This window comes from Lipophrys pholis (assembly GCF_963383615.2).
Source record: "Lipophrys pholis genome assembly, chromosome: 17".
Classification (NCBI taxonomy): Eukaryota; Metazoa; Chordata; class Actinopteri; order Blenniiformes; family Blenniidae; genus Lipophrys; species Lipophrys pholis.
Window position 1 is genome coordinate 18,219,687 of NC_137643.1, and position 21,668 is coordinate 18,241,354.

General features: G+C 43.8%; 1 protein-coding gene across 1 annotated transcript in view; it reads right to left on the minus strand.

The window, feature by feature from the left end:
• Positions 1-15,702, minus strand: part of LOC308122841 (growth factor receptor-bound protein 10-like) — a 39,138-nt gene extending 23,436 nt beyond the window's left edge. The window contains exons 1-3 of the mRNA XM_080484967.1: positions 15,609-15,702; positions 12,571-12,676; positions 7,356-7,449 (exon numbers count right to left, since the gene is read on the minus strand). Coding sequence (XP_080341093.1) covers positions 7,356-7,449; positions 12,571-12,621 — 145 coding nt within the window. The 5' untranslated portion in view covers positions 12,622-12,676; positions 15,609-15,702. The remainder of the gene's footprint in view (positions 1-7,355; positions 7,450-12,570; positions 12,677-15,608) is intronic.
• Positions 15,703-21,668: the final 5,966 nt, after the last annotated feature.

Sequence of the window (21,668 nt, forward strand, 5' to 3'; positions counted from 1 at the left end):
ATCAGTCGAGCAGCCGCAATCATAGGAGGTCTGATTCAGTAGATTTCTGTTTGTTTATTCAAGAAGAAATGGATGTTGAGATTTAACATGGGTGTGCTTGTAACCATCCTCAACAGTAAAGCCCTGCTAACAAACCAATGTTGTATTAATGAAACATTCGGGGGTGACGCACTACTTTCTGACAGAAAAATCATCACGTATGATGATAAGATCATGAAACACCTAAAAAAAATAAACATGTTTCATCATCAAAAAGACTCCGGTCAGGTCTGATCATTCTTATCCTTTAACTGTAGAGGATTACAAATTAACTGAAGTGAGTCCACCATGTCAAAAGTCTGCCGAGAGTTGACTTTGTTTGCAGAAAACTAATCTTGTTGCATTGACTGATATTGCAAAAAGCCAGCCGACACTCGTGGGAAACACATTTTCTAAAAGGACAGAGGACTATCTTTTCTCCACTCAGCTTGCACGGGCGAAAACGGGCTCAGACAAATGTCCTCACAAGGCCGCTCTCACTGTGCGACTGCATGTGTGTGTCTAAAGGCCTTTGGTCCTCGACAAGTCCCACCCCAACACCACACAAAGAATTCCTGACATTCCTGTAGAAAGAAATTACAGCACTCTGGGAACGTTAACCAGCGTGATCATGGCACATGGTGGCCAAATGATTGGACAAAGTAGGACACTAAAACACACAGACGGCGGATGAGGACGGGACACGATGTGCACGATGCAGCCCCCGATGAGCACAGCATTGTACTGCATGTACACAGACGCACACTGAGAGCAGAAAAAGAAGCCTCTGTACCAGAAACAGCGGGAGCCGCTGGTCCCGGGTCACCGAGAGGCGCCCGGGGACACTCCGGCACACACATGTGTGCACACAAAACAGAGAGGACAGTCCGGGACACCGGGTCATGTGACGCCGGGGTTCACGTGTGGGACATGGGCCGAACGGGGCACCCTTGGCGCCTATATAAAGCTGCCATAAACTAGAGTCTGGCGTAATCGCAGCGCCGCGTCACGGCAGCAAGCGCAGAAGGTTGCGAGTGAATTCTTGTCGCGTGACGGCGGGGTTCATGTGGACGGATGAGGGGCGGGAGTGAAGGAGAGGTGGGAGAACCATTGGAAAACAACAAGGGCGCACACGAGGACAGTGACACAGGATGCCAAATGGAGCGCCTTGTCGGAGGAAACGCAAAGATGAAATCAGCCTTAAAATCAGCTCGATTGTCTTTCTTTACAAAAGATAAGATCACTACAAATAACACTTACTTGACATGCAGCTAATCACGGCATCACATGACGCTTATTTATCATCGTGGCGTTGTTAGCTTTCACAATGTAGAAATATCGCAATAGACTGTGATCAAAGACGTTTAAACACGTTGGGCCAATCAGATGGAGCCCTACTGCCCCGGATTCTACCGACAGCGGGTCGTATTTCACAAAGTCAGAACGAATATCAAAAAAACAGCAAAACCAGCTCTGCTTCTTGGAAGCATTTGTTATTAGGAAGTAGAAAATCACAAAGACGTCAACGTCATATTACCATCATAGTGCATGTTTGATAACTAGTATGGTGAAGGAGTACGATAAGACCCAATCTGGAAACGTTCAAATGAAATTCTGGGAGAGGAGAGAAAAGCGGGTCGATCTTATGGAGCCGTGTGAACGTTGGACGCCTCCAGAGAGAAACGTTGTTTGCACACGGTGCGTATGTGCACGTATGGCGGTGACGATTTCATTGTTGACTCAGAAACAACCTGGGCAGAAGCAGACTTTGTGGACTTTTCCCTCGTTTCTGACAGAAGAGCTGACGCACAGAGCCTTTTGTCTTGGTTCCAAAGCAGGCGGCTGCACGTCGCCGCTGGAGCAGTCGATCTGACGGGCCTGAAGAAAATCCTTCGACTGGCAAAAGATTTCATTGAGGAAAGTGACTGCTTATCTCCACCCTCATCGTCATCGCGGCAGTTTTTAAATGCATGGGGAATGTTTGTTTTTTTTCTCAACGGGATCAAAGAAACATAAAGTGACACGATCGTTCATTCAAAAATATAGACAGAATATGCCTTTGACTGATGTAGGGAATAAGTATAAAATGTGGATTTGGACACTGCAAAGTATATAGGATATGTTGGGTCGTGATCTTGTCCCAGACCAGGTAGGACCTCTACAGTCATCCGGGTTGAAGTTGAAGAAGTTGGAAGTTGTTTGTTTGCACTAAAACATTTGTATTTGTGAATGTTTGTGTATTATTGTGCTGCCGTCTCACTGATCATACTGCCTCTCGCTTTAGGAGTTGGGACACCGGTGGCTTTTTTGAATGCGTGCCACATTTTCACACGTTTTCCTTTGTGCAGCTGCTGGTTTAAAAAGTACCTGTGTTGCAGTGTGTCAGTGGACTTGACCCAGAATTGTCTCCGTGGTTGTTTATCTTGAATATTGTTGAAGGGCAAAAAAATATTGAGATTATTCATTTTGGGCCATATCGCCCAGGCCTTGACATTTTTCCCCTTGTGGTCGTCACATAAAACATTTCATTATCATGAGCGAGACTGACCGACAAGACAAGACAAGACAAAAAGCGCCAAGACTTTCTTTTGCTAAGTACCACTTTATACAATATTTAATGTGTGCTAACCAAGAGGTATAATCTTATTTCTTGTAATTGAGAGATTAGATTGGTCGCGCGGCTCTCGCACCACTTTGTTATTGAGGCTTACAGGCGTTTTACATAAAAATGCAGCCGAAGGCAGCCGTGGATAATGATGGTATCGTTGGCATTCCCCGGCCTGCTCCTGTGGCTGGCTTGGCCCCACTCTGCCCTGCCGGCTTTAGGAAGGGAAGCCAGAGGACGTATAGAATGGAAAGACTTGGACTGCAGATGGATTGTTGCAGCAGGCTGGTGAGCATCTGACAACAAAACCCACCATACATCCGCGGCCAGTTCATTCCTGTCACATCCCAGAATATACTGAATGGACGCTCTATGTCCTTGGACTCCGCAAACCTGCAATCATCGATCTCTGATGGTTGTCGGGGGGGGGGGGGGGGGGGGGGGGTCAGCGAGGACGGCCGAACTTGAAGATTTTTCAAGGGCAAAGTGCAGCCGAGTTCCTTCGTGTGCCTTAAAATGGCAGCGGTTCTATTTTTCTGCTCTAAAAATGCACTTGGTGCACGAGCACTCTGTATTTTCGCGTAGGCATAAACTATTTCTGCTGAGTTTAGTCGTGTTTGTACTTTGTCATTATTGCCTTCACCTTTTGCATTCTGGGAAAAAACATCCTCCTTTCTTTCCGTCCAAGAGGCAAAAAAATTTATTTTTTTAAAAATTGGATTTGAAACGACTTGACGGGAAACGACGTGCGCGAGAAAAGTGACAAATTAGCAGCGACACGTGAACGTGAAATGTGATACGGCGTGTTCGGTGGTCGGGACAGAAAACAACCCCATGGTACGTGTCAAGATGTGTCATCAGATTATCAAAACGGCAGGCCGGGAATAAATGAAGGGCACTGTAACCCGAGCCAGCCGGGATCTAAATATATAACACATCCATCAGTGAGGCTGATGTAAGGTTTCTGTGCCGCGGCAAAGCCACACTGAAACTGGAGCTCAGTGACTTTGACTGCTGCCTTTTCTCCAAAGTTACCTTTTCACCACAAAGGAAACGAGCAGGGAAACTGCACAAAACACACACGCACACACACAAACAAAATAAATGCTAACTGCAAAATAAGAGTCTTTTATTTTCAAACCAGATCCCTGGATTTCCATCCATCAAGCCATCGTCTGCAACTTTCAAGCAAACAGACTTAATCTACAATGAAGAGAACGTCGCTCATAAAGTTGTTCATATTGTTTTATACTTCGAATTTTTTATTTATTTTTTACACATTTTGCCGTTTAAGCTTTCATTGATGTTAATAGCAGTCGTGACCTTTTTTTTTTTTTGCCTGATTTAACTGTTTCAATCATCGTAGACGCTGTACCCATACTGATTGGCATTTATTTTCCATTTTTCAGTGATTTCTAACTGTTTTCAGCTGATATTACACTTTTTCTGACCGATTGTTGTTGTTTAGCTGCTTAGACATTCTTGACTGTTTTAAAGGTTTTTTTTATTTTTTTTTATTCTTATTTATTCATTATATAAAAAGTTTATCATTCCTGGCAATTTTAGCTGTTTGGGCGGTTTTTGCCAGTACACAAGAGACTCTTTGAAAACATGTTGGGTATGCAAATAGAAAAGAAATGTTGGGGGGGGGGGGGGGGGTTTAAGAAAAAGAGAATGAAAATTGATTTATATATCATTTTATGAACGTTTCAACGAGCCACTATAGAAGAACTAAAGAGCCACATGTGGCTTTAGAGTCATGGCTTAAAAACTTCTATATGTCGATACCAACTATATCCAGCTTATCAACCTAAAACAAGAGAGACACACAAAAACACACATTTATATGACGTTTCAAGTAAAAACGCATACATTTTTGTGTTTTTTTTTTAGAAAAGTTTTGAAAACAGTGTCCGTTTACACGGAAACAGCAAAGACGCTTAGACGTATGTCGTTTTCTTGTTGAGCCACTAGCGGGTGCCGTTTGTTTGTTTCTGTAACAAAACCACACACACTGCTGTCAATATCAACAATCGGAGTACACGGGCATTCATATGGGCAGACGATGAAGTTGGATACTCTGTTGTTATTGTCAACCTACAGTGTAGTGGAGAAGTTGCGTTTTCCACTGTCTACACAAGACGAAGTCAGAGCGTTTTCAAAAAGTTGTGTTTTCCTTGTCGCGTAAACTGACCCCCGAAACACAACGGCAGTTTTCCGTTTCCGCTTGAACACGTCGTGTAAATGTGGCCTCAGTGTCAAACCTCAATGCTTTGTAAAAAGTTGAGTTGTGAGAGAAAGTTCCCGAGCATGGCGGCATTTTATTGGAAATTCACTAAATATGAACTTTTTTTTCAAAGCTCAAGCTGAAAAACCTCCCAGCATAACTTCATTTGCAATCGGCCACTGTGAGCACCGACACACGCAGCACAACTTGCTCAAGTAGTCATACAGCCGCAGTACGCGGAAGAAGAAGTAGTTCCACCAACTGGTGAGAAAAATGGTTAGAATGAGCAAAATATCTTTCATGTAGGACGCAACAAAATCCAGTGAAGTTGTATGTTTTGCAAGAAGTACTGTTTCTAGATTGAACACAAAGCTCGATCGTCACATTCATTGTCGATACGTTAACATCGACACTACTTGCAGGCGGGAATCTGTTGCCGGGCGCTATTTCGGCCGCTGCAGGGCTCTCGGGGAAAATCCGATCGGATTCCCATGACTTGACGAAGAAGAACCTACGAGGAGCCGCGCAGCGCTTCGTCAGCTGTCGTTGCGTTTGTGGCTTTTCGCCGAGTCGTGGGGCTGCTTATGTTCATCCTCAAACCTGCAGGACTAGGAGCTCCTTCATCATCATCGTCATCCTCCTCCTCATCACTGCACAAAGCCTTCCTGCTCTGGTGATCTGTTTGCACTGGTAAACGTGTAAAGAACTGCCGCATCAGCTATTTTTCCTCATAACTGTCTCTTGCTTTTCGAGGATTGTTGCCTAAACACTTATCTTGATGAGGGTGATTTTTTCTTCAGTTGAACTTGTTTAAATGTAATAAATCTTGCATTGTGGACACTTTAACCCTGCGATCAACCTTACTGTCCCAGAGACGTGACCTTCACCAACAATCCAACTGTTTTGGAACTTCGCAGAACAATAACACACGGGAAACATTCAGCCTGGATGCATGCGGCCGGGTTGGTACAGCATCCCGTCTCACAATTTGAATGTTGCAGGTTCAATCCCTATACATCAAAGTGTCCTTGAGCAAGGGGCACGGATCCCCAAAAATTGCTCCCAACGGATGGATTTGAGCGTGTTCGATGGCAGCCGCCACTACTGGTGTGTGTGTGTGTGTGTGTGTGTGTGTGTGTGTAATGAATCTGTTTACCGTAATGTTATAATAGCGATCCTGGTTCACGTGGAAACATGTCATCTACATGTCAGGCTACGAGTCGGTGCAGTATTTTTTTGTGTGTGTGTGTGTTAGAACCACCTATGTACTGTATTGCACACAGTTGACCGATGCGATCGTTACAGTTAACTTCATTAAAAACCAGAACTGTTGGATTTTTTTCACGCTGTGTGACGAGATGGGCACTGCTTATCGATCCCTTTCAGAGCTCTGCTTTTTTTTTAAAAAGCTATTTTAACACAGGAAGTCTTTAACGTTGAAAATTGAAATGTTACAATGCAAAGATGCACTTTTAACAATTATTAATCAATAATTTATTGTTGGTGTGAATTTGCAGTTTGTGTAGAGAAAGTAAAGATAGGTGGCTAGGTCTGGATGGGGATGTTTTTTTTGGGGGGGGGGGGGGGGGGGGTTTAAGCAGAAAAAGTGTGACTGGCGTGGTAAACGTATACTTTGTGAGCAGCACAAAGACTATGAAATCCGAATCTACTCGTACAAGTGCAGTAAAAAGTATTTACAGTGACTGTATATTGTGCCGGTGCACTGAAGTACGTTTCGGGAAAAATTGCAAGCTGTTTCCTTAAATCAAACTGAGCACAGAAATGCTACTAAATGTTCTGTGTGTGTGCAGGAAAACCTAGAATCACTCCGGTTACGGCAGTGCTGGTCTGCGTGAAGGAACGCCATCTCCTACCTCCACCCCTGGCCTACAGACCTATGGCCTAGTTACTATAAACTCCCCCTCTGCCCTGTTCTGGTTGACCTAAAGCCCTACATAAACACCCCCATCCACCGTCCCCATTCTTGTGAGGCCATATTTATAATATTCCTGCACGGGCATGACCACCACCACATCTGCGGAGCAGCGGGCCAATAAACTGTCAACCCGAAGAAGTAGAATGAAAAAAAACAAGACAAATGCACTCCTCCTCAGGTTGGCCAATTTTTCTTTTTTTTTTTGGAAAGCTTTCCAAGATTTTCCACGAAGGCTGACGGGCGTTTCTGAGAATGTAAGCGAACGGGTGAGGGGAGTGGGAACAGAAAAGTGCTGAGCTGTGCGAAAACGAGGAGGAGAGAACAGTTTAACGCTTGTCAATAGCCTCTCCATATGGACAGCGGCAGCGTGTGCAGCAGAGACGTCCTAGATGGCGACAGAGAGGTGGGGTGTGTGTGTGTGTGTGTGTGTGTGTGTGTGTGTGTGTGTGTGTGTGTGTGTGTGTGTGTGTGTGTGTGTGTGTGTGTGTGTGTGTGTGTGTGTGTGTTTCTTGGAAAACAGGAAGAGAGATCACATACAGAAAGAAGAAAGAAGACAATAGTAAAACTACCATTATGATGTGGCAAAGTCTGACTGGCAGAGTGCTGGAAGCCCGAAACAATCAGCTGGTCAGGCCTGCGTGTGGAAGTGCGGTCCATCCTCTCCTGGAAAAAAGACACAAAAACATGAAAACATTTCTATTCTATCTCATAAAAAATGCAAACAACATGGATAAGTCTTCAGATCATGTGTCATTCACAAAACTCAAATGGTCAGAGAGAGTGTTTTGGGGTTTTGTTTTTCTTGCGATCAGACACCAGTGACACTTTGGCCCTGAGCGCTGTTGCTTCTTGAACCCCGCCGACCTTTTCCCTTTCACTCTGTCTGGCTGGCGTCTCTTGTTTTTGTTTTGAACGTTTGCATTATGAATCTGAAGCCCAGGAGTGATTTGCACATCAAAAATAAATACTTCTTATTCTTTTTTTTTTCTCTTCAAAGAACAAAAACAGGCCAGCACACTTATACAATCTTGCAAGTCTGGAGATACACGCACGACCTGCCAAGTTCCTCACACGTTGTCTAATTTGAAGCAGCCCCGAGGCAAGAAAACTGCAGAGGAGAAAGGGAGGGAAAGAAGCCAAACAAATTTTCAATCTTCCCTTTTCCAGGAAAAAGAAGAACGCGGAAGCGCTGCTTCCAGGAACTGCTCGTGGCCAGAGGTCCTGTTGTGCAAGCATGCATACACACACACACACACACCGCTACATGCACGTGCATACACACACACACACACACACACACACACACACACACACACACACACACACACACACACACACACTTGCAGCTCCCCTCTGTGCGTCTAAAACATCCATAAATGCCCAGAGAAAGATTTATAGCTCTGAGAAGCAGCAGCCAAAAGCTTTCCAAGGAAGGCAACTTGGCTGCAGGGGCCTGCGGGCCGACACAGAAAGTCTGCAGGCCTCAGCTCGGGCCGAGGTGCAGCACCTTCGCAGCGAGAAAACGCCTCCGAAATCCAGGTCAACGTGCAAATAAGCAACAGTCAGCACAACTCCAAAGCCAAAAGATGTGCCTCTTTAAAATCCAAGGTAATAAAAGACGTCTATTTAGGAGCACGAGAAACAAGAGCTTGATGTGATCTGCACAAACCTGACCGAGCCCGTCAAACGTGAGGGGCAACTACGTTGACATGCCGATGATGACACCGGGGAGACGAAGCCATCCACAGGTGCTTCACATTGTTGCACACACGTTAAAAGCTTTAAATCGCTGCGTTAGGAATGTTTTTAGGGGTACGAGAGCGGCGAGGCAGACGATCTGAGGTTGAGGACGGAACACGAAACTGTGCGTAAAAGAAGTTTGGCAAAATCGCACCGGTAAACATAAATCTGCATGTTTGTGTCACAAATTCAAAATTGTTCCCGACAGCCGTTTCATTTCGTTTATCTTAAGAATAAAAAGATGTCCGCGCAACTTCTTTTTTTCCCCCCCTTCAAATCGCGCTTTATACAAGAGAGATGTCGTCCTTTAATTCGAGTCAACTTATATACAGACGACACTGTGAAGAATACGTCAGAAAATATGGTTTAATATTGACAACACTGCTCTTCTTCTGGTACATCTCTGTCTTTGGACTGTTTATAGGATATTAACATGGATGGATGGATGGTTGGATGGATGGATAATAATCCCGATCTGAAAAGACAGCATACCGATGGGAAGCAAAAAGTGTAAAAAAACAAACAAAAAACAACTCACTGGTTTCTCACTCACTGAAATAGTTTTTCCAGATGTCAGTTGTTTTGCACAACAGCATCCTCGATGTTACTACTCTTAAGGGTATAAGTGCTAGAAGGTTAGGGGGGGCTTTCTTGTAGTTTTGTGGCTTTTCAGGAAATCTTCCAGAGTGTTTTATTTTGTTTTTTTCAAGACTTGTTGTTCGCTTGATTAGAAAATAACCTAAAAGTCAAACAGTGAAGAAATTAGATTTTTCCTTTATATTCAAATAATTTGAGCTTTCAAAACCTTTTTTTCTTCTTCTTTCTTTTCACGACCTTTTTCCCTCTGGTAGTCTTTTGGGTTTGAGTGAAACCTTTTTTGGAGTCGACCCGTTAAACCATTGAGCTTCCTGATTCCGACAGTCGGCGACGGTTGCAGAGGAAACCTTAGCGCCTGGAGTTGCAATCAGGTTGACGTATTGGGGTTGGTCTCAGACAGACGTCCCGTAGCTACTCTTGACGTCTCTTTCGTTATTAGCAGACTTCTCTCCTTTCACTCTGTCCCCTGAAGCACCGACACCCAGGAATATCCCTCGAAAGTGCGAGCGTGACTGAGTGCGCCGCCGCGGCCACTAACCCCTTGACCCCTGACCCCTGACAGCATAAAGACGGGAGGGATTATGGGTCGGAGAAGCCAGAGGGAGGAGGAGAAACACTGACCGATTAAAGTCATAACTCAGCTGGAGCAGCGAGTCTGGTTTCTTAGTGCACAGCAGAGCGCGTGCACACTGAAGATGAACGGTGAAGGAGAGAAGGCTGGCTGCTTCATTTGAGACATCTCTGGCCCGGATCCAAAGTTGACACACACACACACACACACACACACACACACACACACACACACACACACACACACACACACACACACACACACACACACACACACACACACACACACACACACACACACACAGACACACACAGACACACACAGACACACACACACACACGCACGCACGCACACGCACACAGGTCTGGAGAGCTGCCCAGGTTCCCAAACATGCCCAACGTTATGCATAGCGTTATGTAAGTACTCTTAAAAAAATAAAAAAATAAAAAAAGGGCTCATTTCCTCCTTATCTATAAACACTGAACATACAGTCACTGCCTACACACAGACTCCATGGGGTGTGTGTGTGTGTGTGTGTGTGTGTGTGTGTGTGTGTGTGTGCCATGCTGTGTCATGCCAACTGGTGAGCTTTATATAAGAAACACACAAACACAAGATAGCAATGTTGTAACCCACTTCTCTCCGTCTAAACTATCAAACTCTCCACGACACGCAGGGTGGAGGAATGTCCAGTTCTGTGGGGATTCGATTCACTATTCACTGCAGCCTTAAGAGCGCATCGCCGTTTCCTGGATGCTAAAGTGAGTCGATCCAACTTAATGTCAGCTCTACGGGGGTGGGGGGGTGGGCTCAGTGGTCCCACAGTTCAGGCTTGCAGGGAGCTGAGGCTACGTCACCTCCGCCGTCCCCCTCGGTCCCAGTGAGACGTCACACCGTCAATCTCGCGCTTTCGACAAAGTCCTGGGCTACATATTGTTGTTTGTTTGGAGCTCTATTTATAGACCTCCGCCATGCTTTTCAGCCAAATTCTTTAGGTTACTGGAGGGTTGGAGAGCAGAAAACCCAGGCTGAGGAACAAAGGGCTCATTCTGCAGGAAGTGGGAATGTTGTACTTCACCTCACTAGGCCGGAGGTCATACGCATATAGAGAGGTTTCATTAAACTGCCCTTGTGAGGACCATCTTCTAATTGCAGACTAGTATTCAGTATTCAAAAACTTATTTCCAGCCACAGAAAACAGCGGGGACCCAAAAGAAACGAGAATTTGCAGCAAAAGAAAAATGGTTGGTTGATACCATAGTTAAGTAAATTAGGCAAATACACTTGTGTATTATGCAAACCTTTAATCACCAGTTGCTTCCCTGCACACTAGTAAGATTTGTGAAATTCAGCAGGAGAGTTTTATAGTTCAAAACAAAAACTAAAGTAGTGGAAAAAGCTACAAAATATGTTTATTTTATGAATCAGTGCTTTATCCAACCCTCATAAGACATCTCAAGTACTCGCTGGCTTCGGAGCTTTTTGGACATTGCCCATCGAGAGCTATCATCAGCAAGAGTCAATGATGCAAAACTGAGCACAATTCATATGTGGAAAGAATCGATATCGGACTTGAAAGACATTCTTAAGCTCCGTACTGACATTACTATCCTGGTGGTGGGGTTGCTGGTGGGATGGAGGGATGAGGAGATGTTACAATGGTTAAAGGTTCCAACGTAATCAAACCTTTGTTATTCCTTGAGTGTACAGTACATATTGCATTTGGAAATCCAAAGAAATTGACTGAGGAAAAAAAAAGGTATCCTTCATCCAGCAACAATTCTATTGTTTTCCCTTGTTTTAACTGTTTCATTGGTTCCTCTCTTTGCGTTGATAACAAGTTTTTTTACTTAGAGGTCAGCGTGTCAATTACAAAATCTACCGGGTGCCTCTTCTACCGGTAGAAGAGGTTTTGTCCACAACTGGCCGAGCTAAACGCAAACATAGTTATCTCCCCTTCTATCGATCAGGGATAATAATACAACAGTTTGTTCCCACTGAGGTGAACCGGAAGCCATCGGCGAGCGGCGACGCTCAGGAAAACAACACTAGGATAAAATCACCTTCAGTGTTTTCATTCATTCATTCATTTTCTTCCACTAATCCGTTTCCGGGTCGCGGGGGTGACAGTCTGAGCACTGTCACCCAGATCACAATGCACCATTTAAGAACCTTCCTGCAGGTGGTGCGCCCACGGGAAGGTGGCGCCCGGCGTGGGACACAAACCCACTACCCTGAGATTGTGAGTCTCATGCTCTACCAACTGAGCTAGCCGGAGGACACCTTCAGTGTTTTGATTCGTCTAAATGATCAGATCTGGTTATTCCAACCTCTAGATCATGTAAAATAATACAGTACCGTAATTTCCGGACTATAATCCACTACTTTTTTTCCCCCACACGCTTTAAACCCTGCGACTTATAAAATGACGTGGCTAATTTATGGAGTGATGCGTTCAGGTGCATCACGTTACGGTGTATTTTTTTCATTGATTAAAATCAATATTTGGAGTTTGTATAAAGGCGGTATCAAGCTTGAGGTTGTGAACAGTAAATATCTGTGGAATTAGGCTTGATTAATTCCCCTCGTGTGATAGAATCAACTTGTTTAATCAATGACAATCTCCGTCTTTATATAAAACCCTGCACCCGTTACACTTTTGTACTTTTGCTCGTCTCATCATTTTGATTTATCTTCATTACCTCAGCGCTACATGCAGTCTCTGCCTCCGTCACAAACACCCCACCCTCTTTTTGCTACCTTTCTTACTACAATGACATAAAGCAGAAGTCATCTTCGAATCGCGATAACTTTAATGTTTTCATTCTGCACCTTCGTGACCGTGCATACGACCGCACAGATTGAAACTTGCATACCTGATAGTTTGAGTGACGTAGGAAATAGTCAGGGCATCCCGCTAAGGCCATGGTGTTTCCTCAGTATTCCCTCAGCAGGGAATTGTCCTCCGCTCTCACCAGATCCCTGCAAACACAGAAAAAAGCACGTCGCAGTCATCAGGCTGATGGATGGAGACGGCAAAGAACAGCGCAAAAATCATTCAACACGAAGGACTGTAAATAAGAAAACCCAGAGATTCAAGATTGTTAATTCATCATTATGTCAAAAATAGAATAAAAAAAAAAAGACACTCTACAAGAGTGATATGATGGATGACTATAAAAGAAAAAGATAGTCAGATATGCTGCAGCTTTTTTTTTTTAAACGAGGACCGTTCACATGGAAACGACAGGAGTACTGAAAATCGATGTCGTCAACATGTTGAGCCACTCGTGGGTGCTGTTGTTTTTTTTGTAATGTAACGAAACACACACGAGCGCAGAGAACAAATATTAACAATGGGAGTACGCGGACATTCGTACTGACAGATGACAATAAATAGATATCAGCTGGGCGTCATGACACAACAGAGGCCGCCATTGTTGTTATCGTCCATCGACGTGGGCATGTGCAGAAGAACCAGTCACCACAGACATGATGGGCACGCGCAGCGTTTCAGCTCTCCACGTGGAGACGGCGCCCGGGCGTTTTCAGAAAGACGCGTTTTCGTCCGTTTGCACGACGACGGAGTCGGACCGTCGTCGCGTGAGCGGACACCGGAAATGCAGCGAAAGGTTTGCATTTTTCACTGGAACACATTGTCATGTAAACGGGGCTTCCGTTACCTAAGAGGAAAACAACAAGCACACGTGCATGGGTGTGTAAGCATGACCGGACGGATGGACGTGCACGCACACACACACACACACACACACACACACACACACACACACACATGCGGTTCCCAAACAAAGCTTGGGGCTTAAGATTAAACATGAAAACTCTCTCCAAGCTCAAAGCTGGCATCACGTGACCAGGCGCCACCCCACTGATTGGGGAAGGAAAAGCTGTGAGTTTTTCACGGATACTTTTGAAGCAACATGTAATCGGAGTCGGATTTCCAGTGTGTTATCCGCTGTGAGTGAGCCGGAGGTCATTTGCTCATATGTAAATGTTTGGGAGGAGGTTTAAACCTCTGCAATAAATAGAAATCTCTGTCCAGCATGGAACAGGCGACTCCAGCCCCAAAAGCTCAATCTTATCATTTATTACAGATCATTTATTACAAAGGTAAATGCTGCATGTTCTCATCTTGGAATCTGATTCCCATCTTTGTGTGTTTCATTGCTTTGGCTTGAAGATCCTCGCCTGTTAGTGGAAATCCCACATCATTATCACAATCTAATAGACTGACCTCCTTTGAGAGCCTCTTTCTGCCTTTTCAATATCAGGGAAAAGCTGCAATAACAGTCCAGCGATGTCCAGGCTTTACCCTGGATTGTTTTCTCCGGGTTCAGGAAAAGTAATAACGCCCCTCAAAAAAAGGAATATATGACGTCCTGCAGTTCGCACACTCCTTTCAGGCAACTGTGGGAATGGACACTGCTTCCAAGCAAGGTACAGACTACAGACCACGGAGCATTTACTCGCTGGAGACTGCGTCTCTCTCACTAAACAGCTCCTCTCACTCTTCAGCTCGGCCTGATTCCTTTCCACTTTCTCTCCCAGCATGTCTCCGTTGCACAGGTCATTACGTAACACATATCAGATTGTTCAAACAATATCTCTTCCTCCTTCTCGCCTCCGCTGCCTCTCCCTCTCTTTTCACCCCACTAATTACTGTTTCCACTGGGGCTCTGCTATCTTAGGACAGAGAATGTGTGTCTAAATGTGTGTGCACACACTGAAGAGACAGCATCCTCACTGCTGACTATTGCACACTTTCCCTCTTTTGGAATGTTTTTTTGTTTTTGTTTTTGTTTTTGTTTATCTGCAGATCCATGACTGTGTATCTTGTGTTCTAGGACGGTCGCAGCAGTCCGAGTTCCGGCCAAAAGGGCAAGTACTGCTGACGGTATGTGCATTTAATAAGCCTGAGAGCAAAGCCAAAGCTCCAGGTGCTTGACATTTGCTGACATTTGTGTTTCCTCCTGCAGAGAAAGGGAATAATACAGCTTTACTGGTCATAAGGGGAGATCTAGAGAATTAAACCAGGGGGGGAGTGTGAGCGACTTAATAATGCCACACGTGTGTGTGTGTACGCATGTGTGTGTGTGTGTGTTCGCACAACACGTCCATTCCAACAAATTTCCGAGCACAAATGAACTCGGTGATGAAAAATACTCCGGGTGATTGGGAATGCATGTTCTTATCCTTTCATGCGGCGCTCACGGCGGTAAAAGCCAGGCACTAACGTTACCCGATCCAACGCAGACAGAAGTTTTCCTTATGAGCGCCAGGAAGGAAGGAACCATGAAGGATGTTTAGCAGCCTGCTGAGATTAGCCTACATTAAGTCACAGCTAATGGAGTTTTATGACACTCCATCTATACACACACACACACACACACACACACACACACAGAGTCAGCTTATCCACCTTAATGCTGCAGCTCCACAGTGTGCACTGAGTCAATCCCCTTTTTAATTCAAAGATGGAATTAGCACAGAGGATAAAAGTCACTGCAGGGGCTTTTTGGCACCGACTGAGTATCTGAGCATGGTGCTTTCCACTTCTGGCCCCAAACCATCACCAGTCTGACGACCATCCATCCATCCATCCATCCATCCATCCTGTCTTACAGTTTCTTATATTCAACAATCAACCCCTGAGCTGAACTTTTAAAGATACACAATAATATTGCAGCTATTAAACGCTCCTATCACAGTGTGTGTGTGTGTGTGTGTGTGTGTGTGTGTGTGTGTGTGTGTGTGTGTGTGTGTGTGTGTGTGTGTGTGTGTGTGTGTGTGTGTGTGTGTGTGTGTTCCAAACGCATACAAATGTTTGACAACAAGCGTAACAACACGAGAAACAGTGACAGACATTAGTTCCCAAACAAACGCACGATGTGCTTACGGTAGTGGGGAGCTCCAGGATCGAGTTCGGGTCTGGACGCGCGCGGCGGGCGGAGCAGCAGCGTGCGCGCTGCCTGCGACTATCTTCGTCTGGCTCCACACTCACACTGAATCCCTCGATCGAGAAGGGAGGAAAGGAAACGAGGGAAGGGGGGAAAATAAAAAAAAATAAAAAAACTATCCACTTGTCTGTTGCCCCTGCCTTGTCCCTCCCCACCACCACCCTACACTCCCTGTTCCCTCCCTCCACCCCCGCCCGAGAGTTTTCCCGTGCACACGCTCCAGAACGCACGCACCAAACCGCACCGTGCGCACGCAGCCACTGCTCTCTCGCCCTGCGCCTTTTCCACCTCTCCCTCTCCCTCTCTCCCTCTCCCTCTCTCTCTCTCTCTCTCTCTCTCTCTCTCTCTCTCTCTCTCTCTGAAAGGAAAACCTCCCCTCTCACCGCTCCGCCCTGTTCACTGCAAAGAAAAAAAAAAAAAAAAAAAGCGCACCCTTTCCTCACTATCTGGCCGCCTGCGTTCTTATCTAACTTCCATTAAAGATAAAATAAAGATTTCTCACGCAAGTAAAAACCCTTTTCTACAAGTTTTCCGAGGGATTCTCAGATCCAAGGTTCCTATTTCCAGTGTGCATGCAGTTGCAGTGTTCGAGACCTTAATTTAACCCTGCGAGCAGTGAGGAGCGCCTGTCATTAGTCTGTCTGTCCCTCTGTGGTGTTTCTGCTGCAGCTTACTAATGTGTACCTGCTGCATGGCCTGCAGCCTTTTCGCATTTGTGCCAAATTCAATCACACATTTTCACCAGCAGCCTTAAAAAAAAAAAAAGGAAGAAGAAGAAGAAAAAAAGCAACACAGCTCAGTCCCTGTAGGCATATTACAGCTCTAACATAGGAGTTAAAAATAACAGCACGATAGGGTTGCAATCTGAAGTACCATGAACCGACTGCTGGTCATTAATGGGTTTCGGTGCAGTTCACTCAGAGGTGGAATGAGTTACCAGAACTTTTTGGTCAAGAGAGGAGGGGCGAAACTCCCCATTATGATCTGATTGGGTTAGACTTATCATGTCCTCACATGCAGGATATTTTTTTTTTTCCCTTTAAAATAGTAGAAATGAACGTTACACTATGGGATAATGTAATCTAAGTAGTGCTATCCAAGGACTAATGAAAAGCTTATTAATTGTGCAGAAGAGAATAAAATCCAACCTAATGTTAAGGTAGAAAATATTCATGTTACTCGTCAACAAACTAAAACATTGTCTGGATGTGATTAAACAGTGTGAAAATGTAGCTTGTTTTTGAGAGATTCAGCTCATTCAGCTCAGAGATTCATTGTTTTGTCTGATTTGACTCATTTCAGGTTATTTAAACCAATATCATTACATATTATTTGCTGGGTGGTGGAAGCTGCAAAGAAGGAGGATTATAGTTAAAATGAGACAAATATGTTACCAACTTCTTCATCACGTGGGGCTGCTTATAATGGGGTGCAGAGTTTGGTAGAAAATCTCTGACACCTGTCGCATTTTTCAGTTCTTTCAGGTCGACCTGTTCAGATTTTGAAACAGTAAAAGAGTAATCATTGATTTGAATGAGCCTAAAATCACCAAACAATATTTCTTCTATGATTGAATTTTATTATAAAAAAACAAGAAGTGGTAGAATGTTTAAATATCAATCTTTTTGTGTGACATTTCTTTTTAAATCTCTTTTAATTTTTAGGCCCATTAGATCACGGGCAAGGCGGCACCTGTTGCCCTCCTCTAATCGGCAACAGGAAACCGCTGACTTAGCAGAAGCCAAACACAAAAGTGTTTCGTAACGCCACAGGAGAGAGGTTGAGGCGGTCAAATGGAAAACCAAGGTTTGAGATTCAAAAACAGATGGATATCAGCAATTGTCCAATATTTCACCCTTTTTCTGCCCCCCAGACGTGACCTCAGGAGGGTTTTTGGGAACCAGTTCCAACAATCTGTTTGTGTTTGGCTTTGTGAGTCTTTAAAATCAATGATTGCTCTGATTGGCTGACACTTTTCTCACCGCTAACCACGTTTTTCTTGTCGCGTTCTGGTTTCCAAAAGGGTGTTCCTGTCCTTATAGTGTGAACCTTTGGGTGCAGAGCCAAACTGAGGAAGGATACTTATACAGATTTACTATGAAGTAGTGCGATCCATATCAATACTTGGTTTGCAGACGCAAGAGATGAATAGGTATTGGATTAGCATTTCTTTTTTAGATCAATCATTGTTTTATGGTTTCATAATACAAAGCCGCAAAGTGAAGACATACAAAACAAAACAAAACAATAAAAATAAAAGGAAAGAAAGAAAAAAAAGGACAAAAAAATAAATCAAACAGTCAATAATAAGAACAATATATTAAAATGCAAAACCACAAGTGTCAAGCCTTTCCATGTACACTGGTGGTAGATACTGTCTGTTGTGTTTATGTTATGAATAAATATAAATCAAGTCAAAAGTTTAGTCAACCTATTCAATAAAAACGAGTAAAAAAAAAATCAATAAATGAAGTATAAAGCAAGGGGAGACCCCTTTTTTTTTTTTTTTTTTATAATTTACAGACCATTTCTGTTTTGTACGAATAATTACTTTTATAATAATGAAAACATTGACAATGAACAACTGAAGTCTAATTGCTTCTTCACTCTTTCTCCTGGGTGATTTCAAGCGCCTCTCCATTGGCAAAAATCAAAGCAGAAACTTTAATAAAATAAAAAAAAAAGTCAGGCCCACATCAAAGCACAGTATCCTCTAGGAAAGCCAACAAACTTTAAAGGCCCGGGCCCGGCTCGACTGGATGAATGGTTGGTCCCGCTGCTCGGTTTGTTTGCATTTATAGGTTCAGTGTAACAGAGTTACGCAATTCAACAACAGAAACAGCGTGGCGCGTCCCGCTGAACTGGGTCAGGCGCACAAACACATGGACGTGCAGTGTTTTGGAAACACAAGAGAAGCGTGGTTGTTACATAAAAATTCCGCTGACCCTTGTTGGGAAATGGTAAGGCATCCCAGATGTGGTGGAACCCCCCCGCCCCCCGCCCCCCACCCCCCTGTCAACACAGACACAGGCACCTCCACTCGTAGTGCCACCAGGGGCTAAATTGTCTCCAGTTGTAAGGACGGCGTGCAGCGTGCAGCGTGCAGCGTGCTGACTTGCGATGCCTCGCAGGCTGGAATAACACGAAGGCCCGATACCCCCAGCGTTTGTTTTGATGCGTGAGGCGAATAAGATGCCGCAAATGGTTGTGTCACAAACTTGGTATGTTGTGTCTCGAAACATCTGTAGTAAACAAAGCTGTGCTGAGCCACATGCAAGAGTGTGTGTGTGTGTGTGTGTGTGTGTGTGTGTGTGTGTGTGTGTGTGTGTGTGTGTGTGTGTGTGTGTGTGTGTGTGTGTGTGTGTGTGTGTGTGTGTGTGTGTGTGTGTGTGTGTGTGTGTGTGTGTGTGTGTGTGTAGACAACATGTCCATGGTTGGGTGGTCTGAGGGTTCTTGTTGACAAGCTACTGTTTTTGGTGTATTTTTTATTGATGTTTACTTCTGGGCTGGAATGTGGCTCCTTCTCCAAACATAATATGGTACAGAGGTTGGGTTTTGGTGCTAGAGGGTGGAAAATGTGGCAGATTAAACAAGATCTGTCTGACGTGAGTGTGAAGGAAGATTTTCTATGTTACTGCGAATGAGCTCGGGGATCGTGCCGGGAAGTCTTGGTTTCTAACACCGACCGTGTCCTGAACAGACCAAAATGGGAATCTTCTGCCACGTGACAGAAGATTTGTCGTCATGAGTGGTGGAACTATTCTACCGTCTCCTCTGATATCTGTATTTAAATGTCTGTAATACGAGAGAGAGGACTGCAACTCAATCCGGCCGGGTAGAATTCTGACGTAGTTTGCGTTGGTAAGTACACCGTCATTATCTTGATTGCTTCCTAAATATGACTAGATTCTCTGTAATGAATCGTGTAAACTTGAGATTCGAACTCTTGTTAATGATTGTTCCTCTGTCTCCTGGATCAAGCCGACACAGGCCCGTAAGAGTGAGCAAGAAGAGATGATTAGCCCTTTCTGTGGATTGGCAATGGGATCTGGAACTGCAGGATTTTCTTCCTGACATGCCTGAGCAACCATAAAGTGCACAGCGGAATGGTCCGTGTTAAAATAACTCCCACAGACTTGATTTGAGTCCCACTGGGCTCAAAATCAAACCAAGTCTCTTGTTTGAATTCAGATGTAATTTCAAACAGATTTGTGAACCACTTTCTGAATTTGGTAATGTTGTAATGATCTTCAATTGTTATGTAAAGCAACCCACAACATTCTTAAGATGCCGCCAGCTCTTAAAGGGGCGCTATGTCAAATTTGAGTCGTGCCTGTGATGCCCACCGGGTGGCAGTGTTGAGTCACTTCAGTATCAGCCTTCGCTTAGCTTGTCGCTTCGGCTGTTTACGGAAGATAGATGGCACCTACACCTCAACACACGGTAATAACCAGAAGCTTCAGTTAGTGGTGTGTTGCTACTGCAGCTACTTCTTCGAGTAACTCAATACTCCATCTTGTGACGCTAGTTGCTGACTTTAATCCAGCTAGTAATGGATTTAGTTCTAGTTATTAAATGTCAAATTTGGAAGTTATTTATATCCTCTTGAGTGCCTCGATTAAATGACAGTTAAATTGTAATCTTGGTCAATAGGGAATCATGGCATCGCCAATGGTGAGTGTGATCAGATGGAGCTGTCAGTAATCACTGCACACGCAGAGGTTATTGCAGTAATCTATTACAAAGAAGCATTGTGATACATTTAATGGAGCATATTAAGTTTTTCTACATTTGAAAAGGAACAAAGCAACTATTACTTCACTCAGACAGCATGTTTTTAAATCTGTGAATGTATGTATAAACCTCTTGTTGGTGAAGCTATATCGGTTCACACACACTCCTATTACAGTAGAGGATTACTATTTCCATCAGGTCACACTTTTCCAAAACAGACCCACAGGCCTCCAGACTTCACTGTTGCTGCACGACCAAACCTGGTTGCTGTTTTAATTTCAGCCTCATTAATCCCCTAACACCTTGGTAATCATTAAATCTAAATTAGTCACAATCTAATTTTCTGTAAGTTTTTTTTCCCCCTCCACATGAGGGCTATAATCAGGCATCTACATTACAAACATATATCTTATTAAGAGCTTGGAACATGAGCTTGTGTTTCAGAGATTTTTCCCTTAAGCCCTCAGTTGCACACGCACATGCACACGTACACGTACATGCAGATATGTATGTTAGGGCAATGCTGTACTGTAAACAAATAACTGTTTTATGTCTGCATTATAGGCAATGATTCAACTCGTATCAAAGTTTTGAATAGTATTAACATTTATTTTGCAAGGAAACAGAAATTATGGCTTCTTTTTTTTAGTTCACTCTTAAATTCATCAACTTTGCCAACTTCCTTTTTATTTAAAGTTGGATATTTGTTTAATCAAATACAATAAGGCCAACAAAAATCTAACATAATACCGCAAACAAAATACATAGTTATATATGGCAAAGACACCGGACAAAAGAAAACACATGATAATGCATAGAAAGATGTACGGCAAAGTAAAAGAGAGAGAGAGAGAGGAGGCTTTAGAGGTTTGAGTTACAGAGGAAGTATAGAGTGACAATGAAAAATCAATTCCATCAGAAGATGGAAGGTTTTGCATGTAAGTACTAGAAAACATTTTTTGAAAGTCACCCATCTCGATCCTCACCGTGTAAATTGTGTTGTTTTGTAAAATATGGGTGATTTTAATCATTTGGACTTGTTTTATTAAATACAAAGGGCACGTGCAATTTATTTCCAAGTGTCTTTAAGGAGTGTATGGCAAATACTGCTGGTAACTGTGCTGAAAGTAATTTATAGTGTCAACCTCACCTGACACAGGCTGGACACAAATAAAACTCAGGATTTGAATTTGAACTGTTAGGATTTTTAAGGCAAAGGCAGAAATATTCAAAGTCTTAACTGATTGGCCAAGCAATGTTAAATT